Here is a 10,841-nt window from a genome sequence, read left to right as displayed (position 1 = left end):
ACAATAACCCCACTCGCGAATCATACATGCGATGCAGGTACACATAGAACACACATTCAAACAGTCAATCAAGACTTCATCAAGGAAATAATTATTCAAAGAGGTGTCAATTTCTCTTTTATAAGTCGAGAAAACGAAGTTTAACTCTTTTAGAAAATCATTTACCACTTCAATACGATTAAAGCAATTTAAACTATCAATAAGGTTGCAATTATTTCAAGTAGAGCATGATTTTGGGTCGTAGACTACCCGGACATATGCATAATAGTAGCTACGTACGGAATCTCGTCACCTCGTGCGTACGTAGCCCCCACAAATAGAAACACATATCCAATTAATTCACCTATGGGGACAATTCTCTCTTACAAGGTTAGAAAGGAGACTCATCTCACTCCGAAGTTCCGTAACCGGCTTCCAAGCCCTTCCGATGACTCAAATTGATGCACCGCGCTCCAAAACTAGCCAAATAACGGGCAAACCAATGAAAATGCGCCCTAATAGTTATAACAATTCAATTTATATAAATTCCCAACTTCGCTCGAAAAGTTGACAAAATCGCCCTCGGGCCCACGTGCCCGGATTCCGAAATTTTTCGAAGCTAAAGTTTACCCATAACCTCACGACTCGATTATATAATTTACTCTCAATGTCATGTCTAAAATCATGGTCAAAATCCAAGAATACCAATTTCTAGGTTTTTCCTCAAAATCCAAATTTCTACTAATTTCTATAAAACATATACATAATCGATGTATTTAACTCAAACTAGTATAAACCACTTACCTCCTGCTTAGTGGTGAAAATGGCACTTCAAAGTTGCTCCAAAATCGGCTCCCATGGAAGAAATGGGGTTGAAAAGAGCTAAACCCCCGTTTTAAAGAAACCTCACTGCCTCCAGCATTTTCGCACATGCGGTGCACCAGCCGCACCTGCGACAATTCACCGCAAGTGCGGTCCTCTCAAGCTAGGCGAAATTCGCTTTTGTGGTCCTTCACGCGCATCTGCGCCGTCGCACCTGCGGGTGCCCTTTCGCTCTTGCGACTTAGCTGCCCCTCACGCATTCCGCATCTGCGGAGCTTAACTCGCACCTGCGGGCTCGCAGATGCGAAAATACCCTCGCATCTGCGGCCCCTCCCACCTCTGCCCAAATGCGCTTCTACGACCACCAAGCCGCACTTGCGGGCTCGCACCTGCGGCCCTCTTCACGCAGGTGCGGTTACACCAGAAGCCCAGCTGCTTCAGTTCTTCCTCAACTTCAAATTTCCATCCGTTGACCACCCGGAATCTACCCGAGGCCCCCGGGACCCCGTACAATCATACCAACCAGTCCCAAAACATAATGCAGACCTGCTCGAGGCCTCAAATCGCATCAAACAACGTCGAAATCACGAATCACACCTCAATTCGAGCTTTATGAACTTTTGAAATTCAAACTTCTACATTCGATGCCGAAACCTATCAAATCACGTCCGATTGACCTCAAATTTTGCACACAAGTCATATCCGACATTACGGACCTAGTCCAATTTCCGGAATCGGAATCTGACTCTGATATCAAAAAGTCCACCTCCATCAAAATTCAATAAAAATAAAATAAATAGAAATAAGAATTAATTCGAAATACTAAATAAGAAATAAGAATAAGGAGTCTTTATGTCGCGTTACGGTCAAACTTCTCAAAAACCTTCAAATTTCTAGCTTTCGCCAAATGACTCCAAAATGACCTACGGACCTCCAAATCCACTTCCGATCGCGCTCCCAATACCAGAATCACCATACGAAGCTATTCCCAGACTCGAAATCCCAAACGGACATTGATAACATCGAAATGCACTTCAACCAAACTTATGAAATTCTTCCAAAATGCTAACTTACACAATAAGCGTCGAAACGCTCTCGGTCATCCAAAACCCAATCCGGACATACGCCCAAGTCCAAAATTATCATACGAACCTGCTGGAACCTTCAAATCCTGATTCCGAGGTCGTTTACTCAAATATCCAATCTTAGTCAATTCTGCTAACTTAAAGCTTTCGAAATGAGAATTTTCTTTCCAAATCAACCCCGAACTTTCCGAAATTTAATTTCGACCACACGTACAAGTCCTAATACCTTAAGTCAATCTGCTCAGGGCCTCAAACTGCTGAACGACACGCTAGGGCTCAAAACAACGGTCGGGTCGTTATATTAGGAGTGAATTTTCTTCACTAATGAAATCTTAGCTTATGTAATTTCTTTCTGAGACTTACTTCACATTTAAAAGGAGAAATGTTTACCTCATAAAAGATTGAGAAATTATAAAAAATTAACATGGTATGATATTGTCCGCTTTGGACCAACCCCGTACAATTTTTTCTAAAACGCGTCTCACCATTAAGAGATTCCTACGCCTTATATGTAGCTAGCGTTTGGAATAAATTTGATTGAAAAATGAAAAAAGAGTTTTTGAAGTTGTGTTAAAAAATAATTTTTTATAGTTGAAGTTGTTTTTTGACATATATTTTATTTGAAGAAAAAGTTGAAGTTTCGTGAGTAAAAGAAAAAATTTCACCCAAATTGGGAACTTGAAAATTTTTGAATTTTTTTCCCCCAAAACATGATCATATTTCATAAACAAATAATGTTTTTCAAGGTTTTTTTTATTGAAAAAATCATAGTAAAATCTATGGCCAAACGGGAGTTGTAGGCTTCTAACATTTTCAGCTACCAATTTGCGACTTTGTTCGCATATCCGATAATTAAGTTCCACGTAATTCACTATCACGATCCATGAATCTGCCCCTTGAACTAGTTCTACGTGGCCTATTACCACGAGTCACGTGTCAATTTTTGAAATTCACACCCACATTATTTATAATAAGCCAAACCCGCAAGCCCCCACACCATCCCTTTGCCATTGTCATAGGTAATAACAAAGCAGCTAAATTCACATACAAACAGAAACACAACCACTCATCAGAAAGTCAAAAGTGCAACAGCTAACATTAGACAGTTAGTTGGCCTCATAGACGGTTGGACACACACTATTCTTAGATGTTAAAAACTGTAGCTTTCTATCTTTTCTAACTCTCTTCAGTCCCTCCAAACTCAATTACAATTTGAGTTGCAGAAAACCAGTGAAAAAACGTAAGAAAATATTCTTTTTCTGTACATTAATTATTTCTTTCACCTATTTCTCAATAATCATTCCCACTAAACTTCTAATCTTATTCTGTATATAGTTCTAAAAAAGGGACAAGTTTCCACACTTTACCACGCTAATATGTTCATGTTTACTGGAAAAGTAGAACTGAAGATTTTCATTTTAGGGTTAGTTCGTATTTCCATTCGACAAAAGGTTCCTCCTTTGGATTTTATCTTTTATTTGCTTAAATTTGCAAAAGCATTGACGTCATGATGAACATACTTGAAATTGTTTGAATTTTGCAATGCAGGTTCTGTTAAACGCTTTGTGATGAAAGTAAATAGGATTCAATGGGAGCCCAGATGAATTCATAGGTTTTTCTCCATCAACTATTACTTGGTAAAGGATTCTTCTTCAGTTCTTTGGGGTCTTATCCTTTTACTAGTTTTTTTTTTTTTTTTTTTTTTCCCAACCAGTATCCGGTATTTGCAGTGAGACCCACATTAACTGTATTTGCATCGCGTAAGGCCCATTAGAGAGGAAAACACTCTTTACTAAGATTTTTCCATTCCTAAGGCTCGAACCCAACACCTCACAAATTTTACTCCTAGTTAAAAGGACTGAACTTGATTATTGAGTCTCTTTCATGAAAAAAATGAATAAGCTATTGATTCACTTGTTGACTAAAATTGTTACTACTTCTTTTACCTTTGATAGTTTGAAGTGGCCGAAACATCTATTGACTGATAACACAAGGAACCAATTTCTACATTGATGAAGTTTCAGTAGCTACTTTTAGCTAGCGTTTGGACATAGATTTGGTTGAAACGTAAAAAACATGAGCTTTTGAAAGTTGAAATTGTGTTTGGAAATGCATTTTACTTGAAAAGAATTTGAAGATTTTGTTTTCAAAATCTGCCAAAAAATGGTTCAAAATCTATAAACAAACAGATATTTGAAAACAAAATTTGAAAAAAAACTACCAAATTTTATGGCCAAACGGGAGCTTTAGTTTTGACAGTGTGGAGTTAGGTTAATCTAGCTGTTAATAAGTTCTGAGAAAACCTTATCACACTTCCGAATTTACGATAGTAAGATGAATGCACAACTAGAGTACCTGAATACAACTTATATTTATATAATTGTAGTCAAGTCTGTTGAATCAGGCAGTTAAGTTATTGACAGATTCACTAAGATCGGAGAACTTCCGAGATGTTTATACAATCAAGTCCAAACGAAAGGATCGAGTAGATATCTTTCTTCACATTACTGGACAACTTTAGAACTCAAGGCTCTAGGACTTGAAACATCCTTTCAATTGGTTTTACTATTTCCATATGTTTTTGTTTATTTATGTCCTTTGTCCTAGCTGTGTCGCGAACTTTCAAACCTTAATTTTTATATGGAAGACAACAGACGAAGATGGAAGTCAATGAAGGAGCAAAAATAGCTATAGCTAGACCAGTCGCTTCAAGGCCTAGATGTCTTATTTACAAATCTTTCTCAGAGCTCTTGGCTGGTGCAATAGATATCTCATCGACAGATGTTCATTCTGAAATGGCTATTACAGCCATAAGACCAAAGACTGTCAGGTTAAAGCCTACAACAAACAATGCTTTAGTCGGAGATCTTTCTTCACAGGTCGATAATCTCTTTTCTAAGTTTTTCCATCATTTTATATGGCCCCAAACCTCTTCTTTGTTTCCTTTTACTACAAACGTGCATCTTGAAGTAATATTTCAATTGTTTTCTGAGCAATTTGTAATCTTATAGAAAGACTTGTTACTTCAGGTTGGTATGTCTGGTGCACCAGTTGGTAGTCCATCTGATAACATCTTGCAACTGTTAGAGAAACCCAAGGTCCTGTATAAACCCATGGCTAAACTTGCACCAAGGAAAACTATTCCTCTCCTTGAAAATAAGGTTAGTTTCCTTTTACATGGCTAAAGAAGCTGTGATAGTGTACTACTATACTCTTGCTCTGCGGCAATAATAAAATCTAGCACATCTTATGCATAGGGAACCTCTGCATCCGATCAGCAACGAGAAGTAGCTGATCGTGAGGCTCATGTTCATTCAGAAAATGAAGTTAAACAACAACATGACCTCACGACAGAATCTCAACAAAGTCGTTTAGAAAAATCAGGACAGGACAAAAAAATAGTGCATTCAACAATTGTATCAGAGAACACAGAAGAAGTTGAACAATCTTTAATAAACACGAGTAATGTTGATCGTCCTAGTTATGATGGATATAATTGGAGAAAATATGGGCAAAAGCAAGTTAAAGGAAGTGAATACCCGAGAAGTTACTATAAGTGCACGCATCTAAAGTGTCCTGTGAAAAAGAAGGTTGAAAGATCATTTGATGGACAGATTGCAGAAATTGTTTACAGGGGTGAGCACAACCACCCAAAGCCTCAGCCTCCGAAGCGCAACTTGTCAGATGGACAAGGCCGAGCAGCCGTATGCAATGACAATACCAAAGAAACAAATAAACCTGCATGGAGTAACCAACATCCTCATACGAGTGAAGCTTACGTATGTAGGATGGAAAATCAGAATGATGTTGGATTGTCTATACATTCAGCTTATTCCAGCAAAGCACCATGCTTTTATGATTCCATTGCAGCTGCGGGAATGCACACTGCTGCCCTAAATTCTGAAGATTCTGCTGAAGGAAGTAAAAAATTGGAGGCTACTTGTGATGAACCAAAATCTAAAAGAAGGTAAGTAGCAAGAAAATTCAATTAAATCAGCTATCTGAAATAAGTGCATCTACGGACGCCTTGGTAGCAAAATCTTTTCACTCATTACTGTTGCTAAGTCATTTGTGTATTAGTTCATCTTTCACAAATTTTTGAAAGAACCTCCTTCGCAACAAAACTTAAGGTGAGATTTTCCCAATGTGAATTCTAAGGTTTCTTTGACTTGGTATTGGGGAATACTTCATTTCATTTCATATTTGGGACTGTGGTCTTCCATTTTATCAGTTTACTTTTCATCGCAGAAGTAATTAAACTGATTAGTGACTACTATGGGGTTTTACTTCCCAGGAAAATTGAAGGACAACCCAATGAAGCAGGTACATCAGGGGAAAGTGCATTTCCTTATATGCCAAACCAAAATACTACTGACTCTGAAATTACCGGGGATGGCTTTCGCTGGCGAAAATATGGCCAGAAGGTTGTGAAGGGAAGTTCATATCCCAGGTAAAATCCTTTTCTCATCCTTATGGACAAAAACTATGTTGCTCGGACTCTCCAAAAATGTCTCCGGGTGCGTGTCGGATTCTTCAAAAGTAGTGTATTTGGAGGATCTGATACGGGTGCGTCAACATTTTGGAGAGTCCACGCAACATAGGACAAAAATAGTACACAAAGTCCAAGGGAATACGATACATGTCGGAAGAAAACATAATAACTCACAGAGCCATGCATATGATGAAGGTTATTTATGGATTTGGTAGCTTTTCGAATGGTAAAGATCAGGTTCATAATACTGAGACTATGTGAGACTTTGTTAGATGATTTAATTTCAATGTGCAAATATTTTTTCTTAACCTCCTATCATTCTTCCCTCCCTACTTAATGTGACATATTGTCTTATTATCATGTCTTGATTGGTGCTATGTACAGGAGCTATTATAGATGCACAAGTCCCAAATGCAACGTGCGAAAGTTTGTTGAAAGAACCACAGATGATCCAAAAGCCTTCATTAATACATATGAGGGAAAACACAACCATGGCGTTCCAAATAGAAGGCCAAACTCTGAGTCATCCAAAACAAGCTCAAAATCTTCAGCTATGAAAGACAAATCATAGTCGACGTGCTCAAAAGAACCTCATTCCAGCTAAATAAACAATGTGCTAATAGTATACTCTTAAGAAGATGGTTTAGCAAATGGGAAATTAATGAAGTTAAACTTACTGCAGTAGTCATTATATTTCCTTTGCTAAACTATGTTTCTATGAAATATTAAGGAATATGACTATGTTGAAGCCATTGAACCTGGAAAAAACCTATGCCAGAAGAGGGTGCTGTTGATCTCTTTCCAAGCATCAGCAATGTAAACTATTGGCCTCTATCGTTCTAGTTAAGTTGAGAACAATTATCTGATGATATGACTTCTTATTTGAGTAAATTATATTTTTCCTACCTAATTTAATTTATAGGATAAGCTGGCAAACTTTTGCAGAGAAAGTGAAGTGCTAATTCTTCACTTACCATGCAGTTATTCCATTGATTAATTCTCCTCAAGTGTGCAGTCAGGAATACGTGAGTATGTGTAGGGACTCCAAATCAACTCTTGGGGCTAATAATCAATAATATTTCATTAAGTAGTTTGATACACACGCACAACATAACTGTAACTCCTGAAATGCTATAACTATGCTGATACAAATCTCCAGCACAAGCAACAAGCTGTCTCAAGTACAGTCTACATACAACAAACATAGACCACTTTATCTATGTATTACTTATGCAGAATCCTTCAAGTCCATGACATGAACAGAGCACCACTTATTCGTTTAATTATCGACGTTGATGGATCAAGCATTTTTCGGTTTTACGCCTGCAATAAACAGATGGAGAAGAATTAGCATAGACTATTCACACACAAGATATGAAAATATCAAGTTCTTTACGCGTGAGTAACTACCAAAAAGCGGCTCTTATATAAGTCGACCACTTTCTGGGGATCAACTTTTGTCTGCTTGTAACCATCAAGTTTGTTCACTTCCTGCAGGGCAATCATATAGCATAACCAATCAATTAATTAATGAGTCAACTACGCCTCAATCCAAAACTAGTCCGGCGACCATATTTTTAGTGCAGCATTAAAAATATTGAACTTCTACCACAAAAAGAAAATCCTCCAATCCTCATAAGCACCCATTTCTTGGTTTTTACCCTTTTCTTAGTTTCCGTTGCTTTTACCAGTGTATATCTTGAACACTAGAAATACCAGCTTATGGGACAGCCAGGTACTTTCACTGACACGATTTTAAGGCAAGTAAAGTTAGCATAGATAGAGTTCATACCTCTATCCATTTTGCTAGTTTTGGCCTCCCAGATGTGATATCATACTTGAACACCTCTTGCAAGAAGATTTGGAACCTTTCAACAAAGGGAGAATACGCTATGTCGACCTAATGCACCACAGTTTCAAATTTAGTATGATGAGATTTCAATATCCAGAAACAAACATCTAGGTCTTTATTAAGAGGTAATAGCTTTGTATATTTTAGTAAAGTTACCATCTTACACTGTATACCATTGAGAGGGAAATACCTCAACGAAGTATATATAAATATAACTGACCTGACTGAATTGACCAAGGAAAAAAGGTCCGTCGTCAAATTTGTCCAGAGCTTTTTCTAAGTAGTCAAATTGTGGTCCTGGTGTAAATGTGAATTATTGTTAACTTCTCATGAGGGAAATTACAAAATAATACATAGTTGTAATAAACTTCAAAATAAACCTTACCAGCCTGCTTCTCAACATATCCTTTAAACGAAGTATATACTTCTTTCAGGAATGTATCACTGTAAGCCATCAACTCTTCAGCATACTTTTGTTTTTCAGAGTCCTAAACCAATTTACAAGTTGTATCAAATTTAAAAGTTCTGCTTCCTTTTTTTCGCTTGTTTGGTGCAATTTACAGAAATTTGCAGCTTACATCAGGTAGAAGAGATGGCCCCTCAAAGTTGCTGTCAACATATGTAATCAGATCGAGACTCTCTCCAATCACTTTGTTGTCGTGCTCCAGTGCGGGCACCTATAGAAGAATAGAACAAAACACATATTCAGAGGAAAAGGTTATGCTCTTCAAGCCCGAAGAACCCCTCATTCTTGTATTGGTTTCAGGAGAAAACCATGAAATTGAAGGAATAAAATTATTTTCTTATAGAGTTGCAAGCATGCTTTAGTGAAGTGTTTTTTTTCTTTAAACCGAGGGCCTATTGGATACAACCTCTTTACCTCACACAAGGTAGGGGTAAGGTCTGTGTACACACTACCCTCCCCGGACCTCACTTGTGGGATTATATTGGGTATGTTGTTGTTATTGTTGCAAGCATGCTTAATCTTATTCAGGAGATTTCCAGCATTTGTAACTATTAGATATCGCACATTCGGCAATTCCACTTACCCATAAGGCTTAACACTTTGATAAAACATGGCAACTAGCAGGAAGTTCAGCTCTGTATATAGTGAAGTGATAGAAATAATGGACTTTGTGCTTTAAGAGAATTTACCTTATTTTGCGGGTAAACTTTTTCCTTGTACCAAGCAGGCCTATTCTGAAGATCAATTGGAACTAATTCAATCTTATGTTGCAATCCCTGCAATTGTCAAAAACTTCAAAGTTTATTTACTTCCATTCACTCGTTGATCATACAACATTCATTTGGATAAATTCAAGATTCTAAGTAATAATTACCAAGCTAACAACTTTAAAGTAATAGGGAAATGAATTTGCAGTTAACGAACCTTAACGTTTCTGGTAATCCATATACGCTGAGCAAAAGGGCACTGATAATTGATATACAACCTTCAAAAACAAAAGAAAAAAAGAATCACACTTAACAATCTATCAAAAAAGGCATCCCGGTGCACAAAGCATCACCCATTAACGCATGGTCGGGGAAGGGCCGCACCTAGCCCTAGGGGTGTGATGTAGACAGCCTAACCTAATGCAAGCATTAGTGGCTGCTCCACGGCTTGAACCCGTGACGTATAGGTCACACGGAGGCAACTTTACAATTTACGATCTATCAAATAAAACAAATAACCAAGAAAAAAAAAACAGAGATGGTCAGAACCTGGTAGTTCCATCAAAGAGAGTCGGGGGTTCAGAAGTAGAATCAAGAGACGGAGGAAGAACCTCTTGTACATTTCTGTACAAATCAAATAAACCCCATCAACATACATTAAAAGGGAAGTATAGAAATCAAACTTTTCGTATATACGCATACACTTATCAGTATCAGTGTACGTACCGTCTGTACATTTGGGACTACATAACAGAAACCTAAAAGAGTATTAAAAGAGGATGCTAAACTTACGAAGTAGCCATATATAGTTGCTGGTTCCACTGCTGCTGCTGCGAAATAGAATTGTGGGGGTGAAATTTGATGATCAACAGGAAGGGAAATTGGAGGTTTTATAGCATTGATCAAGGTATGGTGTGAGCAAAGCACTGACGAAATTTAGGGACCAAGTTTCGAATTTAAATGCTTCTTTTGACCATATTAAACATTGAGAATATTACAGTTTAGGGTCTGTAATTGGAATTTGTATAATTACTAGGGTAGTAATTACACAGCCTAGTAATTATATAGTTGTATAATTATGACTATCTGTTTGTTAGTCATAGCGTAATTACAGTATAATTACAAGTTTACTGTTTGATTGCACAAGTATAATTACACCGTTAGATTTAATTTTAAATGAAGTAATTATCAAAACTTAAAAATTAATATAATAAGTATATGCCTATAAATTTTTATTAGTATAAATGATATATATTTGGTATTTAAGATGTATATTTTTCATGAATATACGTTAATTAGTAATCATATATTTATAACAAATATTGTCAAAACAATTTATATATATATTTTTCAAATTTATATAGATACTTACTAAAACTAAACATGTACGTTTTGTAAGAACATCACGAAATTCATGTTTGATAAAATAAATTAATAT

The 10,841-nt window shown here is 36.9% G+C and overlaps 2 protein-coding genes across 5 annotated transcripts; one reads left to right on the top strand and one right to left on the bottom strand.

Annotated features, from left to right (window-relative positions):
- The first annotated feature begins 2,937 nt into the window (after positions 1-2,937).
- On the top strand, positions 2,938-7,702 carry LOC109215804 (WRKY transcription factor 44). Of its 4 annotated transcripts, none has more exons than XM_019379917.1 (8): positions 2,938-3,126; positions 3,222-3,309; positions 3,435-3,523; positions 4,541-4,765; positions 4,916-5,047; positions 5,144-5,853; positions 6,181-6,336; positions 6,763-7,702. In XM_019379917.1, the coding sequence occupies exons 4-8, from the start codon at positions 4,547-4,549 to the stop codon at positions 6,947-6,949; spliced, it is 1,404 nt and encodes a 467-aa protein (XP_019235462.1). In that variant the 5' UTR covers positions 2,938-3,126; positions 3,222-3,309; positions 3,435-3,523; positions 4,541-4,546; the 3' UTR covers positions 6,950-7,702. The 4 variants fall into 4 exon arrangements, with proteins under 4 accessions (XP_019235462.1, XP_019235461.1, XP_019235459.1 ...); XM_019379916.1 differs by having other exon boundaries at positions 3,222-3,337; XM_019379914.1 differs by lacking the exon at positions 3,222-3,309.
- On the bottom strand, positions 7,435-10,306 carry LOC109215805 (glutathione S-transferase L3-like). The gene is made up of 10 exons (XM_019379918.1): positions 10,196-10,306; positions 9,953-10,027; positions 9,621-9,681; positions 9,386-9,472; positions 8,809-8,907; positions 8,616-8,718; positions 8,451-8,527; positions 8,171-8,278; positions 7,789-7,869; positions 7,435-7,701 (listed from the first exon to the last, which is right to left on the bottom strand). The coding sequence occupies exons 1-10, from the start codon at positions 10,204-10,206 to the stop codon at positions 7,696-7,698; spliced, it is 708 nt and encodes a 235-aa protein (XP_019235463.1). The 5' UTR covers positions 10,207-10,306; the 3' UTR covers positions 7,435-7,695.
- Positions 10,307-10,841: the final 535 nt, after the last annotated feature.

Source organism: Nicotiana attenuata, unplaced genomic scaffold, assembly GCF_001879085.1.
Source record: "Nicotiana attenuata strain UT unplaced genomic scaffold, NIATTr2, whole genome shotgun sequence".
In the NCBI taxonomy this organism is placed as follows: domain Eukaryota; kingdom Viridiplantae; phylum Streptophyta; class Magnoliopsida; order Solanales; family Solanaceae; genus Nicotiana; species Nicotiana attenuata.
Note: the sequence above shows the minus strand (reverse complement) of the source record. Positions and strands in the feature narration are given on the sequence as shown.

Excerpts from the sequence above, each read along its gene's own strand:
- LOC109215804 (XM_019379914.1), top strand. The coding sequence starts at position 4,547 with ATGGAAGTCAATGAAGGAGCAAAAATAGCTATAGCTAGACCAGTCGCT. Across the intron at positions 4,766-4,915 it reads TCGGAGATCTTTCTTCACAG|GTTGGTATGTCTGGTGCACC; the intron begins GTCGATAATCTC and ends TTGTTACTTCAG. Across the intron at positions 5,854-6,180 it reads GAACCAAAATCTAAAAGAAG|GAAAATTGAAGGACAACCCA; the intron begins GTAAGTAGCAAG and ends TTTACTTCCCAG.
- LOC109215805 (XM_019379918.1), bottom strand. Across the intron at positions 9,682-9,952 it reads CTCTTTGATGGAACTACCAG|GTTGTATATCAATTATCAGT; the intron begins GTTCTGACCATC and ends TTGTTTTTGAAG. Across the intron at positions 8,528-8,615 it reads ATATGTTGAGAAGCAGGCTG|GACCACAATTTGACTACTTA; the intron begins GTAAGGTTTATT and ends CATTTACACCAG.